Below are 20,232 nucleotides of genomic sequence, written 5' to 3'. Positions count from 1 at the left end.
AATCCCCCTCTGTTGTCCGTTTCCACGCATCTCTTCATTTATCAGCTTCTCTCCATTTCGCCAACATCTCCCTTCGAAGTCTCCCCATTTCTCGGTTTATATCTCTCGCTCACCGTCTATGTATATTCCATTGGACGACAGTGAAGGATGATTTCCCCCGAGAGACCCTGCTTCTTCCTTCTCTTCTCGCAGCACGAGACACAAATGAAATCGATCTAGAAGTTTTTGCTTCAGAATCATTTTGGTTTACAGTTCAGTATATCCAACCTCTCTAACAGAGGGAGTAAGGGCAGAGGCAGACTGCTACTGAATCTGACATTTCAGATGTCTTCATTAAACTGTCCCCTGGTTGCAACGTTAGAACGACAACTAAAATATGATTCAGAGGATTATTCTATTTGATTATAGCTTCCTTTAGTGCAGCACTTATTTGCCACTTGTTATTGCTGAAGCTACATTTGCTTAATACACTCAATTACAGATTTAGAAAACACTCGGAGCCAGAGTCTGCGCAGTAGCAATCGAAGGGATGTAGCCGCTGTAGCGAGGTCGACCAATCAGGAGTCAGTCTCAGATGTCAATCATGACAGTTCACCTGGTTTAAATAGCATCCGTTTGGTCCATGTCTCATCTGCTAACATGGAGGAGTTTGGGTTTATGATCTATACCAACCACCAGGGGGCGATCGCAAAGTTTTGGCTTCTCTTTTGCACAGCAGTCATGTCGTTTATCTTTTCTTTGAATGTGTGAGAAGTGAAGATGATCAGCTCTCATCTCGATCATCCTCTTTGACCTGAATGGGAGCAGATGTTCTCTGAGATGGATGAATGAGGTTATGACGTCGCCAGAGGATGGATTTAAATGGTTGCCATGGCAATGCTGATTAAGCTCGACACTAAATGACAAACAAACAAAAACTTTTTGAGGACTTTCTTACAGCCTGAATTCATTCCAACACTTCCGGCTGAAATTCAAGCTGAGACACAATAATTTATGCCTCAGTTTAAAACCCTAAATCTGCAGTTACCTTATTTTTTTATTAAACTCACTCACTTATGCTTTAACCAAACCTCAGGCAAATTAATCATTATTCTCATCTGTAATCTGCAAAGAGTCGGACCCAAAAATAACTCACTAAACCTGGGAGGTGCAGCAGGACGTCCACGGCTCACAGATTCCTCTCAGGCTTTCCAGTGTTCTGAGGACATTGTCCCAATAAGTGTGGAAATGTGCACACACATTGTGACATGCACAAATATACACAAGTACACACCTTAGTGCAATGTCACACACAGGCCTTAGGGGGCTCGCTCTGAAACTCTGCATCGTGTGGTCTAAGGTTTACACACACACACACACACACACACACACAAGAATGGTACAGACACACAACAGTGTGTTGTGTTGCCTATTTATTTGATTAAATCAGTGTTGTAAGGTAGAGGAGGCGGCATTCATCTCCATTAGACAGACAGACGGGCTAAAAGCTCATGGAAGCACTGACACACACACACACACACACACACACACACACACACACATACACACACACACACACACACACACACACACACACACACACACACACACACACACACACACACACACACACAAACACACACACACACACACACATTAGTAATGGAGTTTGCTTGGGGCAGCGAAGTGTCCAGCAGAGAAATATATAAATGTGAATATATCCAAATGCCCAAATACTTAATACGTTGCAGTTTCTTTGATTCAGTTCTGCGTTGTAAGCAAATGGAATGCCTCCCACACAAGATGATGTGAAGTGTGATATAAACTATCTTCCACCCCAAGAAAGTAATTTATTGCCGGCCAGAACAGAAATGTGCTGCCCACGAGGATAAATAATGTAGACTAACATCTGCAGGAGATAAATAATACAATGTACGAGCTTTTGTTTCCTCGTCTCCTTCCCTTCCACTTCCTCTCCCCTTGTGTTTTGTCACCTCTCCTTCCCTCATAGGGCCGCTCAGGTCAGTGAACACGAGTACAAATGTGATGCAAATCTTACAACAGTAATCCTGCATTCTGCAAAATGTACATCAGAGTATAATATCATCCAGGATCGTTTGAGGTTTTATCTTCAGTGGCTGGAATACCACTGCACCCTGCAAAGGTCAGTGTCGTGTCATCACAAACGCTGTGAAGTGAGATGAACATAATGTTTGATTGGAGCACTAGATGTTTTGTTTTAGGTCACGCATAAATGTCAACACTGATGTAATTACAGGAACAGAATGTGAGATGGAGTGTAAGTTATTATGCACGGATTAACACTGTCACTGTGCAGTTGAAGCGACTGGAACAACTCCGACCTCTGCAGTGACCCTGAGAAGTTCATATTCATATTAACAAACATCCTGCAAGTGTGTGACATTCACGAAGATTTAAAACATCCACTTACAAGAGATACAGCAACAATCACGCCATGAGAGGCCACGTTCAATGACGCAGACAACTGTCACTCAAGTAATAATCATGCATAATTTAAGACTGTTTTATAATTTAAACAAGTGAATGAAAATTCACCCCCCCCCCTGCACAGATGTCACAAAGGAGGAAATTAGCCATTGAGACCAAAACCGTTTTCAGGACCAGGCCACTAAATTCTATATCTGTTTTAAAAATCTTTTAATTTAGGTCAAGAAAACGATGTGACAAGGTAACGCAGCATAAATTCAATTAAAAATGAACCTGACAAACCTGCAGCTCATGTTTTTCATGTTTCATGTTTTCAAGCTTTCTCTGAAATCTCTGTGTTTTTCTGATGCTTTGAAGATGAGCCTGACATCAAAGGGATTGTGTACTGTGCTGATTAATGACTTTGCCAAGGCCTTGTTGTTTACCACCATTTTCCTCACAGCCAGCAAAGATGGCTTCCTGTGCTAATTAGCAGTTTAAGAAGGGATTATGAATCTTACACTTTACAGGGAAAAGTCAAGTGATTTGTAGTTTCTGTCCGACAGAAAGTATCTGAGACAGAAGACACTTATCAAACGCATCAGGAGATGCATGATTTTGCTAAATTCCCCATCAAATGATGTCACATGACTGAGCATGTGTGGACATGGCCCGGTTGTGCAATACGCTTGTCCACTGTGTCAAAATGTGAGGTCATCATGAGTTGAAGGGTTCCCTGGTGATGTCAAACTGATGATGCGGAGCTTTGCAGCAATCTGATTGGATGAGCTCACGTCTCACCATCATCTCATCTGTCCTCTGATGAACTCAAGTCAATGGACACATGAACTGTACGAGTGACATCAAACCATGTTGATGTTATAAATATGAACATGATGGTGACTTTGGATATTGTGGATACACCTCTATTGTTTATTTTTCTATTTCTTATTATATATTTGCTGATAATTCATATTTCCCATTGAAAATCTTTATTACGTCCCCATTTTGATTTGAGGATGACATTTTCTAACTCTTGTTCTGCCTCCACAATGACAGTAAAGTTCTGGAAAGGTGTTAGAGGGAAGAAAATAAAGACAAAACTCCTCGACTCACACACTGCAGAGCAACAACATTGTTTACTTCAATTATACTTAGAGATGTTCAGACGTTCAGACAAAAATATATAAAATATACATGAATTTAGACAAAATGCTTTTTTTTTTTTGGTGGTCGTCAACTGACACCATTGAATCTCAGATTCTCATCTCTGCAGAGCGTATAATGGTGTATGCTTAGTTTTATACATGTCACATTTGTCTATATGATGTGAAATTCATGCACAGCCTGCCATAGAGGCCCCGTCTATGTGATCTCAGCATGCGGCCAGTATCGTGAGTATTGTATTTTTGGGCTGATGAAGAGAAACGGCTGAACGCTTCAAACTTCACCGGCTTTTTGTTGTAATAAATAATTGAAAATTGGAGCCCTGCAGTGAGCAAGCTGTTTTCTTTCTTTAGTGTTTGTTCGTTTTTGTCGCAGCACCTGCCCGTGTTTGGCTTGGATGTGCGTCTACATTTCTACTGTATAAATTCTCCTTATGAATTTATGAGAACAGGAGAGAAGAGGTGGGAGAAACACGCAGCCTGAATAAAGAAGAGAGAATCTGAGAGGGAAACTATAAAACTACATATGAAGGCGGTGGGAAAAGTAGAGTAAAGGCTTATACAGTCCGAAAAGCAGCAGTATTATGAAAACATATTTTTTTCAGCTTTGGCCTTTGGCAACAACGTGAATCTGAGCACAGAAGTTAGGTCAGCCCTCTGAAGAGCACACACAAACACACATACAAACACACAAACATACACATAAACACACACACACATGGAGAAACCTACTTACTGTGGGGCTGCAAACATTTAATTTACAACAATATCCTTTAGTGTTAAACAAGTCATTGAAACACACATAACAACTTCTCTCCTTCTCCTCCAACCAAATCTCTTTTCTTCAATGTGTTATTTGATATAATAAACATGAAGGTCAGCCGGGAGCCGAGCGCTCACCCCCGAGGTTTACGACAACATTTAGTTTAACCTTTCTTTGCAGCGGGCGTGAGGACTGTGAGATTAATGTATTCAAGCCTCAGAGGAGTCCAGTGGTGTCATTCAAACTGACTGACACAGAAAACCACCGGGGAATGCATCTAGCTCACCATTGTCTTAATCACTGGTTAGAATTACACTGGTTTCAGCATCACAGCCCAATTAATGTGCTCGTTAGTGGAATGGATTTGCCATAAGGGGCTGAGTCACCTGCAGTTCTGATTTGAAAAATCCTCAGAATTGATTCGAACTCCACATTCAAGAGTTGATGAAGTGAAAAGCTGTTTTTCAGCCAGTGTTTCTCATCGCAGCATTGATGCTATACACAGTTTTTCCAAAACCTGAATCACAAGCAGAGGTAAATTTGCATCTGTTTCAGAGTCAGTTGAAAACACTTCCTCGTCCTCCTGGATGCTACAGAATTAGATCTCAGCAGATCTGGAGTTTCCCCTCAACTAGACCGATCGTTGGTTGTTTTGTCCCCAACTCTGACACGACCAGTCCCCAATCTCCTGAAATGGAATCTTAATCCTCCAGAGTATTCCACTCTAACATGCATCCATCCATTATCTATAGCACTTATACTTTTAGGGTCACAGGGGGGGCTGGGGACAATCCCAGCTGACAGTGTCTGAGGGGGAGAGGTACACTCAGGTCAGCAGCAATTTCACCGGGGCCAACATACAGAGACAAACAACCATTCATGCTCAAGCTCACATCTCCAGACAATTTAAAGTCTCAGCCAAACCCTGATCTGCATGTTTTTGGAGTGTGGGAGGAAACCGGAGTATCTGGAGAAAACCCACACAGAAAGATTTACAGTGAAATCCAGTTTACTGTTTGAAATACTAGAAATAAAGAGTAAATCTTACCTCTGTCGTCTTACATCATAATACTTCTGAGTGAAAACCCCCACACTGAAATGAAAAGCAACGCTGTTTCCATGTCTTCTAACCACAACAACTGGAGACAATGCTGACCTTTTAATCTAAGACATCTGGGACATTCTAGCTTCGGCCTCGGACAGTTTGATAAATACAGGAATAGACACATTTAGAAAGTCGTCTGAATAAATCATTTTCAACCCACTAATGAAGCCAACGATAGCGTAATGAATATGGTCGTTACATTTGTCCACCTTCAAGAAGTTCTTTAAAAGTTTCAGGGCACTCACAAAGATGTGAATACAATAGAAGACACACAGACAGACACACACGCACACGCACACTCTTCCCATATTGATGTTGTAGTTGTGGCTCGGTCACACGTTTCAACACAACACCTCTCATTTGAGCGACTCAACAACAGCCCTACTGATAAAACCCTAATATTATGTATGTATTCCTGCTAACATTTAATTGTGTGTGAGAAAGTATACGCTTGCTTTGTCTTCACGTGAATGCTTTGCGTGTGTGTGTGTGTGTGTGTGTGTGTGTGTGAAGGCATGCAGTGGTGTGCTGCTCTCCATTTTAATGGCAATTCCGACAGAGCCTTTCCCATCTCCCTGTCGCCATGGCAACCAAGCGGGTAAGCGGCCACGTTTGTCTCGGGGGCCCTGGCCTTCTTTTGACGTGCCACAGCTGCGTGTGCACACACACACACACACACACACACACACACACACACACATATACACATATACATACACGCACACACACACGCACACACGCACGCACGCACGCACGCACGCACACACACACATACCAGAACACACTGACTGTACACGCCTACTTAGACCTGCAGAAATCACAAATTAAATCACATTAAACAAACATTTCCCTGCACAATGCACAGACACACACACACACACACACACACACAGGCTACAGTATGGATTTAAAGCCACACCCCTCATCCCTCTGAACACAGGGGTCTCCCGAAGATGACTCCCACACATCTCCCTCTCCTCCAGACCAGTGCCTGGGATTTCCCTGTGAAATGCTAATCTGTTCTCCCTGAGCAGAAAACTCTTTGATATCTGTCTCTCACACACACACACACACACACACACACACACACACACACACACACACACACACACACACACACGCTGGTCAGTCACTGGACTGGAACAAACAAAGGAAGTCTCCTCTCAGGTGTTTTCTTCCTCCTGCTCATAAGTGAAAAGCAGCTTGATGCAGACGCTGAATAATAAAACCTCCCACTTCCTCTCACTGCTCGTCAGGAGCTGAGTTTACTGAGAGTAAAGACTTCAGCAGGAAGTGATTGATTCCAGCAGCTGAAGCAGAGTCAGTGAACTGTGGCAGGTGGATTGAATGACATTTTAAATATGTCGCTTAAAGATTGATTTTTTTTTATGGATTTTATAATTAAACTTTAAACTTTAAACTTTCCCACAGAATATGAACCTGAATCATTTCACTGTGTTGTTGGATGACTGCCAGGTGTTAACTGTAATCTATTAAAATGATAATATAATACCACTGTGTTCAGGTTTTAACCATATATTACATGCTTCATTATATAACATCCCACACTGAGCGATACTCTAGATACGTCTAATCTAGTTTGATATGAAATACAAACAGAAAAGGAGGATTTGGGAGTCGCAGCTCAACTGGAACTCTTTTGTTGAATTTTTCATTTGTTTTAATAACTTTGTCCTGTCGAGAAGGAAGTGATTGTCCTTCATCGTCGCGCAGATCCTCTCCAGGATGTTAATGAATTGTTTATCAGCTCAGAATTAGTGGAAGTGAAGTGGGTCACACAGACACACTCAAGTTTGATATCTGTTTGTGATAAATTGCTTCGGTGAAGACAAAATCACAGTTTGGCATTCAGTAGTTTAAATAAACAGTTTCCTTTATTGACTTGATTTTCACTTGAAAATGTATAAGGCACCTAAATTAAATTATGTCAATAAAGAAGTGCTGAATTAACACAACGTGGAGGACTTGGGTCAGAGTGAATCCCAGATGTGGGTCCTGGTGTATCACTGGTTCATCTGAGCTGACAGAACTTCAGGATTAACAACCAAAACCCACTGGAGCAGAAAGTTTCACCCACCTTCTGTGTGTGGACTGTATTTTTAAAAGTGTGTGTTCCTGTCTATCTGTGCAGGAATCTGACTTTACAGCTGTGAAGACAAACAGAAAACATCTGTTGAGATGAACGTAACAAGAGTTTACCTGGCAGGATACAGAATGTAGGAAATACTAAAAGAATCAGTTTGCTCTCAGATACACATTCAATGAAGAAATGTTTATAATAAATCTGTTTAATTGTTGTGATTATGGTGAGATTAGGTTCTTACTAGTTTCAAGTCATGGTTAAATATTCTCAAACTCAGATTTTCACTACATTTAACCTCCTCCTCAAAATGTCAGTGTTAAATTATTCAGCACATTTGAAATATGCCTGAGTTTTAAAAAAACTTAAAGTTGAAATGTAGCATCAACATATTACATCCTCATTAAAGTCTGAGTAGCAGTGCCCTCTACTGGATATGCTCTGGCAGTGCAAACACAGAGACAGTTGACTGTATTATTCCTCATTTATGATGCACGTGTGTGGCACATACATCACAGACGTGTGTCATATGTTTCCTCATATTAAACATATCTTTCGTTCATGCAGGGTGATTACCTGAGAAATTGTGTTCACTTCTAATTGAGTGGGTGAAATGTTATTGATTTTAATCAGCAACTATAATCGATATCTGCTTATAAACATAGATCCAAGTTCATTTCTTACTGTGTCTAGTTTCACACCATTTTCAGTTGGCTTCCTTAATCCACAAGATGGCAGTATACTCAACTATACATTGACTTCAGTTATAATTCCACAGGAAGCGCAGATTAGACGTGACACACTGTCCACGTGGTTTATCAAGGCACAGTGCATGACTTCATTATTTGACATCTGATCATCTTAGACACCATAACATTACATTCACATCTAATATGAAACAACATTAATAATAAGTTGTGAGGAGATGTAACACATCATTTCTCTCAGATTTAGAAATAAAAGGGTTTAAAACCACATGACTTTCACTCAGGAGCAAAAATCTGTCTTAAGCTTGAAAATAATAATGTGACTTTTATCATTATCGATATTGATAAGAGCATTTTCATCTTGACCTAGAATTCATTTCAGCCAAAAGATCTGGAATAACGCCGCAGGTCGTGCACACACGTCCAACTACTCAAACGCATGAACACACGGCCTGCAGCGTGAGAGAGAGAGAGTGGAGGGTACATCGCTGCATGTGTGATGTCCATGTAAGGTCACTACCTAAACCTGAAGAGCAGCTCCAGAATAACTGGCATACCACGCAACATGATAACTAGGAGCTCAACATGAGCTGTTAGCAGAGGACAGAGAGAGAGAGAGAAGGAGGCTGATAAGCTGAGAAGAAACGTTCTCTACAAGTGTAAACATCTAAATGTGTGACAGCCAGGAATGTGAAAACCTTCTGGCACTTCAAGAGATGTGACCTTCACTTTCTCCTCTGAGCCGGAGACTCACAGCCGGTAGAAAACAATAAAACAACACAACCCGAGAGATTCAGCTTCTTTTTCTGGCAGAATTATGTTGTCGTGTTCATTTCTTCTCTTCCTTCAGAAATCATTTGCAATCCCTTCTTTTCTTAAACTCTAAAAATCTGCAGCTCCTCTGAAATTCTTTCCCTCCTTCCTCGTTTCACCCGCTCTGCACATTTCTGCGGTGATTGCTTCAAGTTTATGCATCAAAACAAATAAAAAAAGATTGATTAATTATTCTGTAAACAACGAACGTTTAAATATTTACTTAATGTCTCTAAAGAGAAACACGCACGTCCAATGTGTATTGGAGGAAACAGGAGGGAGAGCCTGGAGGACGAGGGAAAAGGACTTAAAGAAGCTTGGATGAAAAAATAGAGGAAGAGAAGAAAACAAATTAGGTTACAGCAAGAGGAAAAGAGAAAGAGCAAAGAAATAAGAGGGAAGAGAGAGACTGAAAAAAGACAAGAAGGGATGGAGGGATCGTCGAAATCAAAAAGACAGATAGAAGAGGAGGCTGTGTTTCCGTCTGTTGTTAAACACTGCCGGCGGGTAATAGACCCAATAAAACCACTGGTGAGCTTCTTGTTTGGAGAAATATCTGAGGAAAGTCTCCACAGACTAAACAGCTCTCACAGTAGCAACTGGTTTCCTGTCATATCTGACACGGAGCTTTTTCACAACAAAAAAAAGATTCTGCATGTTGTTTAGATTCAACTTGAAACTGCTGTTCTTCTCTGTCTGTTTGTTCATGTTGTGATTTCTTTCTCTTTACCTTTTCCAGGTTTCTCCCCTTGACACGTTGAATATGTTTCACAGTGTGACTGTTGGTCTTTTGATGATTTTCCTCTGTGGCTGGATTATATAGTGAATAAAGAGTAGTACAAAAACTCCCGTGCACTCCACAGATCTGGTGATAAGTGTTGTGTCTCAGAGACACATGGAAAGACACAGCTATGGGAAGAACTTTTCTCTGAGAAATCAAGGATCTGCGTTCACTTTTCGATCTGCACCAAACGTGAACAAGGTCTTTCATGACCGATACCAGATCCTCAAACTTAGTTCCGTGGGGATTTCTCAGGTAGTTCTGGAGTAATCATGTAATGAACTGTGACACATTCAGATATCTGTCACCAAACTGCAGCCAGGAATGTTTTACTGCTGATGAGCTGGAGTTTATCTCACGGTATATTTATAGATTATGCTCACTGGTCTTCAGATCACCGGCCTGAGAGGTCAGTGGTTCCCCCGTCCTGTGTATTTAGTTAGAAAGTCATAGAAAAGGACACAGAGCGGACAGTTGACCTGCAGGATTCCTCCTGCAGTGGCCTTTGCTGCATGTCCTCCCCAAAGACTGTATATAAAAGGTCTTCCTCTGCTCTCTCTCCCTCTTTCACACCTAAATTCTGTCCAATAAATAATCTGCCCAAAATATCTTAAATACCCAAAACCTACAGTTTCATGCAAATCAATGATTCAATGCACAATACGACCACCACACAACACAAAAGGGACGACGAAGATGCACAAATTACTACTGAGAGACACAAAATGACCAAAATGAGATGAAATATTATCCTAAACTTTAATTTTGTGGCTTCTCCATCGAGAGCCTTTTCCTTCTCTGAGCCCGGGGGCCTGTGTTTGTCATAATGACGGCTGCTTCAGGACGTTAGGGGCTTTCTGCGTCTCCTCTCTGCCTCTTTAAATGAATCCCTTCCTGGTCTCAGAGGGGAAGGCTTGTTCTCAGGGTAGCAGCCTGAGTGAGGCAGCTTGGCCTCTCCTTTCATTATTCTGTCTCTCCCCTAAGGCTCTCTATCTCTCCATCTCTCTTCTGTCTCTTTGCCATCCCCTGTTCTCCATCCCGCTCTCTCATCTCTCATCTCTCACCCTCTTTTCCTCTCTCGTCTATCGCTTTTTCACCTCACTGGCTTTCCTACTGCTCATCCTCTCTTTCTCATAGACAGAAAACCTGCAGATCTAACATGCAAATACACAACTGACCTCTCTCTCTCTCTCTCTCTCTCTCTCTCTCTCCCTCTCTCCCTCTCTCCCTCTAATGCACACACGCTAACATGCTTCCACCCATCCCCTCCTGCCAGCAGAGTGGGGCGATGCAGGAGCAGCAGCAGCATCTGCTCTGACACATCCTGGCGTGACGGGGACACCAAGCAGGCAGGAGGAAAGAAGGAGGAGGAGGAGAAGCTAAGGAGGAGGGGAGGGAGGGAGGCGGAGGAGAGGAGGAAGAGGAAGAAGAGGAGGAGGACACAACTCTGTCAAAAGGACGCCGGAGGACGGGACAAGGAGAGGTGGACAAGGAAGAAGGAGAGCGAGAGGAGACTCGGGTGTCGCAGCCATGTCAGACACACCTTTGCAGAGGAACGGCACGGCAACAGCACCGTAAGTCGATATGTTCTTCGTCTGTGTTTCTGTCCATCTTTCCCTCCATCAGCTCCTCTCCTTGCCTGCATCCCTCCACCTCTCTCCTCTCCATCTGACAGGCTGGGTTGTCATGGGAACCAGAGCTCCGTCATGGTGAGGCTGCTGCTCAGTCATGACTGGAGAGGAGACACGCGGTACACGGTGTACACTCCTCCCTCCCCCCCCCCCCCCCCCCCCCCCCTCTCTCTGTCTCTCTTGTCTTCACTCACACTCCCTCTGCAGAGCTCTCACCCCTTGCGGCTTCACTCTCTCACTCAAAGATCACAAAATCAGGCCTGAACTCCTTCTTCCTCGTGTGTGTGTGCATGTGTTTGTGTTTGTGTTTGTGTGTGTGTGTGTGTGTGTTTGTGCGTGTGTGTGTGTATAATGGGGCATGTTTCAGCATAGTCAATGTGAAGACTGCAGTGCAACCTTCTGTTTGTTAGCACAGTCCGCCATGCTGCAGACCCCTTCTTCTTGTAAGTGTGTGTGTGTGCATGCATGTGTGTGTGTGTGTGTGTGTATGCAGAGCCATAATGAACATAAATTTAAAACTCACTTGGTATCATTTTAAATTTTGGAAGATTTGAAATTTGTGAGAATCGTATGAAATCACAGCAAAGACCAGTCTCAGTAGAATCACCAGAAATGTTTTGAGAGTCGAGTCACTCGCTGAAAAATGTTGCTGATGAGACGCCAACTGTCAAGGCTTTGATGTTGCTTCCCTCAAGACATAGAAATGCACCAAATCAGCAGATTTTTCAAATCAATCTGAACCGTGTGCCCAGTTTTTAAATAAGAAGCAAATAGGGATAATGAAAAAATATCAGATTAGATGTGACATAGTGAATGTGCTGCTGTTAGAGAGAGTTGCATTATGGGTTGTTTGTAGCCTTTAAATTGCTTAGCTCATGAGTTTTTTTTTTTCCTTGCACCAACAGTGTTCCTGCTGGAGTTAGTCTGGAAGTTTGGTTCGCTGCCACAGAGGAACGGAAAGTGGTTTATTGACATTTTCTCCACAGAAATGGATTGGAAGCTTTAGCATTGCGGACACAGTCAGGTGTCACTGAAAGTCAGGAAAAATGCAAACAGGAGATGAGGGCGTTAGCATCCGGGATATTTTAGCTTCATTTCTTGATATTGGAAGGAAGTGGAGATTTGTCGTCCACATTTATTTATTATTTACTATCTATGCTGACAAACAAGCAATCAGACTAACAGACGGGTGAAAACTGAATCTCCGTGGGTGATAATAATCAAACAACTCTCACTCAGACAGATGTTTGCTCCTGCATTCAGCTGTTGGATATATGGATGTATGGATGTATGTGTAGAGAAGTAGAGGCAGTGATGCTGTCGTACGAGCAGGTGAGTGGGAGTTGCTCTTTGTTATTCGAGCCTGGTAGGTGTACTGGGTTGTATTCTGAAACCACTGATGGTAAAGACACTCACATGGCTGCTGTTGACTGAAGAAACTCAAGAATCCAACATGAAGTGTGGATTTCTACATTAAATCAATGAGCTGAAGGATGAGGAACTGTATTCATCTGGACGTCGTGCAGCCACAGCTATATAGGAGTGTTTGGAGGCCTGTGGAGGTTGTGATTGTCTGCTATTGTTATAGCGATCACACAGACTGTAACATCCTTAGTTATGGATTAAAGCCCTGCAGATGTTAGCGGATGCTGAGCAGTTATCTGGTTTGAGTGATAACCGACGTGGTATTTAGCAGCTTTCTGTCGAACTGAGATCAGCCATTGGCAGTTTGAGTGACAGGTTGGACTGACTCTTTTTGCAGAGCCGCGCCCATGAGGCGGACTGAGAAGATGCAGCGAGGCATGAACATGCTTCAGCTGCTGCATCAATAGTTAATGGTTTTAATTGGGAGAACTGAGACATGTCCTGTCTTTCCTTTACTCTTGTGTTTTCCTCTGAGCTCATTTTGAATTCTCTCTCTCTCTGGGTCATCCACTGATTCAGCAGAAACACACGGTGGTATTTGTGGTCACGTTGAGTGGAGACACCACGATGGCAGATGGCCCATTCTCCGATGCTATTTATCACACACTCTCAAGGTCTTAAAGGGAAGATAGGCTCACAGTGATTGGAAGCATTATGCATATCCAGTGGTATAAGGTAGCAACCAAGCAAGAGCCTCAAATTAAAACAGTAATATTTTCATTTACGATTATGCTCATTTATGCTTTTTCCCCCTCAAGTAAATGTTTAAGTCTTAATAGAAGCTCACTAGATGTTATTCAAAGAGCTTTGCAGAGTGATACAAAAATATATTAAATTAGTGTTTTCTGTTTCTGAGTATGAATTCTAAACTTTACATAAGAGGAAATGTGACAACAAGTGAGCAGAAGAAAAGAAAGAACATAGTCAAGTTTAAATAATCAGACATCTGCTGCTCATCTGTGCATCTCAGGACAGAAATGACTAAATGTGATTAAAGTAAAAGTATCTTCTTAATGTATGCACAGTCACATATGCATGCACTGAAATATGTATATACCGTATATATATATATATACAGTATAGACGGACAGACAGACGGAGTGAAACACAATCACAGCTGAATCTCCCTCAGTGATGTTTAAAATATGAATGAGATGAAGGTCTGTCAGCCAGAGATACATTTGGGTTCTACTTTACCCTCCTTACTCTTTCCCTCTGTCACACACACACACACACACACACACACACACACACACACACACACACACACACACACACACACACACACACACACACACAAAAAGCTAATATACACTTTTTTGCTTTGTCCATATTTGCTCATTTACTCTGCCTCTTACATACTCTTTGCATGTCGTTATATTTGTGTCTGCTGTGTGAGTAGTAGTGTGTGTGTGTGTGTGTGTGTGTTTTCCTACCTCTGGTTCCACATCTGGAGGCCATTACCTCTGGGCTGGGGATGTGTGGGAGGCGGGGCTGGGCTGGCTGTGCAGTGAGGTCATCGTGTCGTCGTGGCGATGCAGAGGAACAATGATGCTGTTGTCTCCAACGTCAACCAGCCAACGTAACTGATGCCAGAATCAAGGGGTTGGGGGTTGAAGACAGGAGGGAGAGAAATAAAATAAAAAATGTAGAAAAACATTAAAGTATATATGAGCAGCCACAAAATTATATAAATCCAGGTCAAACCTCTAAGAGAGCCGCTCTTAAGTCTTGGCCTGGCTGTAAAGTCACACAGCTGCAGAGCTGAGTCTGGTTTCATAAGCTTTATGTTACCAAACCTCCAGGTCACGGTCTATAACCTGCATCTGTCCACATTAAAGATGTGGTCATATCTTTTAATGAAATGGTGCAGTTTTCAACTTTGTTTCTTGAGGGTGAACCAGACGTTGCAGTTGTTAAAAAAAACTATTACACCAAACATACAGTTAGCAGCATGTTCAGATACTTTCAGGGAAACTATGTGTTCAAATGTCAAAAATGAAACAGTCCAACTATTTGTCATCCATCCGTTCATATCTGGAGTTACCTGATTTCCTCATTTGGTCAGGATTAGTTTTCTTGGTATTATGCAGTAGTTGTTGCACACTTATTCCGTTTGTTCACATTAAGGTGCTCATATAGAAATAAAAATATACCAAAAAATAAAATCTGCAATAAATAGAAACAAAGCTAAAAAGGAAATAGGCCCATTTTTTTAAAAAGTTGTGTCTTCTTGTAAAACAAAACTGAAGAGGAAAATGTGTTTTTAACTGGCTCCCAGTAAAGATCATTCGTCCACCGAGGCCCCCACATTCAATCAAACTTCACACACTCATTTCAGTTCTCTCAATATGCCAGATTTTTTTTTCCATTAATGAAAACGTTGAAAAACACAGCACTGTTGAGAAGGTGAACATTCTTGAATCTGTCTGATTTGCTTAGAAACTACTAAACAAACCTAGAAACAAACACACGGGGGAGTTGAAAATGAGACGTACACTAGTCAAATCACCAAAGTGTCTGACTTAACTTACGATCAGAATCCAAAAGAATATTAAATGTTGAAAAGCTCACATGTAAATATGGAAAATTCTGCTGAAGGATGAGTACGACTCATTTTTGATTCATTGTTAATTTGCTCCTGCAGCTGCTTCACGGGACAGATACTCGGCAGCTGCACTTATTTATTGTGCAATTTTCTTTTCTCTTGGAGTAATGCAGTGTCATTGTGTGTGTGTGTGTGTGTTGCATGCTTCTGTATTCCCTAAAGACTTGGCCAGGACTGCTGCTGCTGTTTTTCCTTATAAGGACGTCTGCTTGTGGAAGGAGGGATGGAGAGAAAAAGGAGAGAGAGGGCACAGGGAGGAATTGAGGAAGATGAGGCAAAAAGAAGTGAGAGAAACATGTGGAGGAGGGACAGGTGGGGAGGAGATGAGGAGGATAAGGGGATGAGCTGAGAGGATGAGAGTCCACGAAAGGAGCGGAAAGAGAGAAATGAATGGGGAAGTGGGGTGGGAGAAAAGAGGGGTGATTGGGAAAGGAGACTGAAGAATAAAGGAGTGTATGTGTGTACAAAGGTGTGTAAAAGTTTGTATTTCTAAAAATGTTCAGCTGACGTTCATTTGCATCAATTTACTCTTTCCTCCTTTTCTCCACTTGGATTTGATAACATGTCAGACTGTGTGTGTGTGTGCGTGTGTGTGTGTGTGTGTGTGTGTGTGTGTGTGTGTGTGTGTGTGTGGGCAGCATCATCGCCTGTGGTCTCAGATCATTGTTTCAGTCTTCAAATGCCTCTAACTCACTCTGAGCACATTTTCTCATCACCTACGAAATCAAACGCGACAGATTTTTCAAAATGAGGAATCATCTGAAAGTCGAAGTTGAGACTTTTTATGGATCATATTCTCGAAGGCTGTTTGCTTCAGGCTCGACCTGAATGAACGTCAACGGATGATCCCATTTACTGTCCAGTGTATGTTTGTTTGTTATAAAATAATCCTGTTCATGTTAAAATAAAAAATGTTCTGGAACTGTGAAGTCAATTTGAGTCGGGTTCATGAAGAAGTTCATTCAAAGTTAAAAAGTCTTCCTCATGTTCGAAAATCTGTCGAAGCAAACATTTCAATGGACATCAAGCACAGAACTGATCAGTGTCAGTGATCTTTTGAGTCATTTCTGTTTTAAATAAGAGAAACAAAGTGAAGTAAAGTCAGAGAACAGGAAATTAGAATCAGTGCAGAAAGAATATTTTTCTCTTCCAGCTGTTAATATTAAAATTCCCCCGTCTCGTCTCAAATATGACAAATCACTCATCTGCTTCCCTTTTCCTTACTTCTGCTATTCCATTCCGCTCTTCCTCTTTCTGTCCCTCACTCCTCATTCTCTTTCCTCCACCACATTCATGCCATCGCTCCTCTCTTCCTCCCCCTCTTCCTCCTCCTCTTCTCTCTCTCTCTCTCAGCTGCTCCTCCCAGCTGTTTAATCACACATGGCTCATGCCTAAAAAAGAGAGGGAGGGAGGGAAGGAGGGGACAAATGGGAGGAGAGACAGGGAGCGCAAAAGAAAGAGTGGGTGATAGAGGGAGGGAGAGAGAGAAAATGCGAGTGTGAGGCACATGGCCAGTGAATGAGAGATCTTTGCTTCCTCTCAGTGTGAGCTCCTTCTCCCACTGTCTCCTTGGATTATTGAGGAAGAACCTCATCTGGATACTCCTCCTTCTCTTCCCTCCTTCCTACACTTTCCTCCCCTTCTCTGTATCTCTCACTACTGAGGGACTCCGGCTCTCTCTGACTTTTCCAGATCTCACCTCTCGTTCTCTCCTTTCACCTCCCCTCTCCCCTGCTTCCCCCCTCAGGATGTCGTGTGAGGAGGCTCAGCTCCACAAAGAGAGGCTGCAGGCCTTGGCGGTAAGTCTCCTCCGTCTGCTTCTTTTGATACGCTCACCTATCTTTTTTTCCGTTTGCTTTGCTTTTTGTCTGTACTCCACTGACTTTAAAACACCGCCCCCGTCTCACCTTGACTTCATCACATTCTGTCATGTGCAGCACGTTATCTCCCAGAGTTCCTGCTGCTCTGCCTCTGTCATTATCTCTCTCTCTCATGTGGAGGGAAAAAAAAGTATCTGCATCTGCTGTTGTCTCTTTGCTCCAAAGTTCAAGTTTGTTTGGCAAATTCATGCATGTGACGTGACGCCACCAGCAGGGGAGCTCACCGTCACCGTGACACCTCAGCTGAGACCAAAACATGAGGCTACATCCACATTACCACGTCTCTGCTACGGATACGACCAAACTACTCTGAAGTTTTACAGAAGATAAAACAAGAGAAGTTTGCAAACGCCGCGTTAAAGTCTGGACGGGCCGAAACTGGGATGGTTGGAAACTATGGCGCAGACACTCACAGCCACTTGTTGATTGGAAGTTTTCGGGCGCGAGGTAGTCTCTGCTGATTCGTCATGGTCCTAGAACATAACCCCCTTCCAGGGGAAACAACCGGCATTAGCTAACAGCTACCGGCGTTGAACGCAACTTGCCGTCCCTGTCGCCTGCGCTAACAGCTGTTGTGCAGTTCAATTCTGCATTTTGCGATTATGCTGTTTGCATGCGTAGGAGACGAGATATTATTTGAGCAACCTGCGAAAAGTACCGCGTCCAACAGGAAGTTCTTCCTGCTTACACCGGCACACGCATACCCAGAGCACGAGAGTGGTCACATGATATGCGTTTTCACCCGTGTTACTATGAACACGGATTAAAACTGATACGCAGCCAAACGCTTGTGTGGACAAGAACAAACAAAAACGCAGTAGTATGGATGTCGCCTCTTTTATTATTCTCTCTCTTTCACATGGGGGGGGGGGGTATCTGCATCAGTTTTTTGCCTCTTTGCTCCAGAGTTCAAGTTTGTTTAGCAAATTCATTCACATGACGTTTACACAGAGGAGCTCAGCGTCTCCGTGAGCCCCGCGCTGAAACCTAAATATGAACGCACAGCAGTCAAACACATTTATAACATTTGATTCTCAACAGATACTGAGCCACAACCGTTACAACTCACGTCCAGTGTCCTGTGTGTACTAGTATTTCACTGGTTGTCACCCACTTGAGCTCCTGTGGTGGGAGGTTGATACAAACCAAGGTAACCAGAGCTAAAATAAACAAACTGTAATGTGCTTCGCTCCTTCTCCAGCCTCCACTGCTGCTGTATTTGTCTCCTGTTCATGTCAGCTTTCATCGTCTTCCATGGTTTTTTTGAGGAAACCAACTCAGAGAAAAAGTTGGTTGGAAAATCTTTTCTTCTCCTTTCTTTCTGTTTGACCAGAAGTTTCTTTTATACATTTTTTTTCTGCTGCTCAGAAAGATTTCTGAGCTGCGAGGTGCTGGAGTTTGTGTTGTCGATCCTCGTCGCTGTGTTTTGCGATCAGGGAGGCATCTGTTCAAGTGTTTTGGCTTCGCTGCTGATAGGGCTTCAGAGCAACAGCGAGACCAGGGTTCAACTGCCTGCGACTAAATTTGGCGCCAGCCAGGAACCACAACATACCACACACACTGAACGTTCGTCACACAGAGGCACATACATACACACAAGCAGGAAGAACAGCGGCAGCAGCAGATGGAGAAACTATTCTGGCCACGTTAAAACATGGCAGCTGTACCAGGCAGGCACTTCAGTAAAGAGAGGGAGTGGAAAGTTCTCATGACATGAATGGAGAGGGGAATGGGCATTTCGGTTTCTTGCATCATTCTTGCGTGTTTATTGGGCAAAACACTATAAACCCACTGATTATTTTATCGTGTAAATAGGTTCTGGTGTGAGGCCAAGAAAAAAAAAAACGCAGTTTCGTTTTGCAGAGCTGCAGAATGTCCTGTCGGCAGCGGCAGCCAGCTGCAGCTAAACGCTACGGAGAATGCTCTGCAAGTAAACTTCTGTGAGCACAAAGAGCTTTGACATAAAATAAGGTCAAGCATTAAATACACGAACATCAGTGGAACCTCTTCATCTGCTCTAAAGGAACATCTGTCTTGTGTTGGCTGAGTGTGTGAATCAGAGACAATAACAGCACTAACAGCTTCCAAGTCTGACAAGGAACTTAAATAGTACAAGGGTTACTATTACACTAATAGTGCTAACATCTCCTGTAAGACACACACACACACACACACACACACACACACACACACACACACACACACACACACACACACAGTGTGGGTCCAGTGTAAATACAGACACTGCACAAGTTTCCCACAGCACGTCTGTAGAAAGAGGAAGAACTTCATAGTAAGCTCATCTGACTGTCACATGGAGATTAAATGGAAACTGAAATGAGCTTTTTTGTGTCATCAGCATGGAGTCAGGTCATATTCAGATTTTTCGATAAACATTAGAGAACCCCTGTACAGAGCAAACACACACACACACACACACACACACACACACACACACACACACACTGTCTCTGGTCTGCAGCTGACATGCTAATGATTCCATCAATAATTGATTTCATTGTCATCACTGTCAGTGTCTGACTTCATCAATACTTCAGCAGATTGCGGCCAATTGGAAGCTTCCGTTAAAATCAGAGCCAAGAGAGTCGGAACCGCCTGAACACACACAACACACAGACACACACACAGACACACACACAGCTCCTCTGTCTGACAATGATATTGATTAGCACGTATTGTAATATGGATCTAAAGATCGGCTTCTCTGCCATGTTTTATCTGTGGAGACACACCTTAAAGTCACAGTCATTACGATGTTCATTTACCGCAGAGACAGGTCTGTGTGGCTCATGAATAAAGCATGC

At 42.8% G+C, this 20,232-nt stretch overlaps 1 protein-coding gene and 1 long non-coding RNA gene across 7 annotated transcripts in view; one reads left to right on the top strand and one right to left on the bottom strand.

Annotated features, from left to right (window-relative positions):
• Window positions 1-20,232, bottom strand: part of LOC138405439 (uncharacterized) — a 74,078-nt gene that overhangs the window by 2,117 nt on the left and 51,729 nt on the right. Inside the window, exon 2 of the long non-coding RNA XR_011239174.1 lies at window positions 14,356-14,505. This is a non-coding gene — a long non-coding RNA (uncharacterized lncRNA). The remainder of the gene's footprint in view (window positions 1-14,355; window positions 14,506-20,232) is intronic.
• The window catches only part of palm2akap2 (PALM2 and AKAP2 fusion), a 69,587-nt gene continuing 60,076 nt past the window's right edge, over window positions 10,722-20,232 (top strand). For 2 of the 6 annotated variants that reach the window (XM_069514014.1, XM_069514010.1), the window contains exons 1-2: window positions 10,729-11,437; window positions 17,275-17,326. In XM_069514014.1, the coding sequence (XP_069370115.1) occupies window positions 11,394-11,437; window positions 17,275-17,326 (96 nt within the window). In that variant the 5' untranslated portion in view covers window positions 10,729-11,393. Of the gene's footprint in view, window positions 11,438-17,274; window positions 17,327-20,232 lie in introns of all 6 variants that reach the window. The other 4 variants (XM_069514013.1, XM_069514009.1, XM_069514011.1 and 1 more) reach the window with 4 other exon arrangements.

Source organism: Paralichthys olivaceus, chromosome 18, assembly GCF_024713975.1.
Source record: "Paralichthys olivaceus isolate ysfri-2021 chromosome 18, ASM2471397v2, whole genome shotgun sequence".
Classification (NCBI taxonomy): Eukaryota; Metazoa; Chordata; class Actinopteri; order Pleuronectiformes; family Paralichthyidae; genus Paralichthys; species Paralichthys olivaceus.
This window is presented reverse-complemented; position numbering and strand designations above follow the sequence as displayed.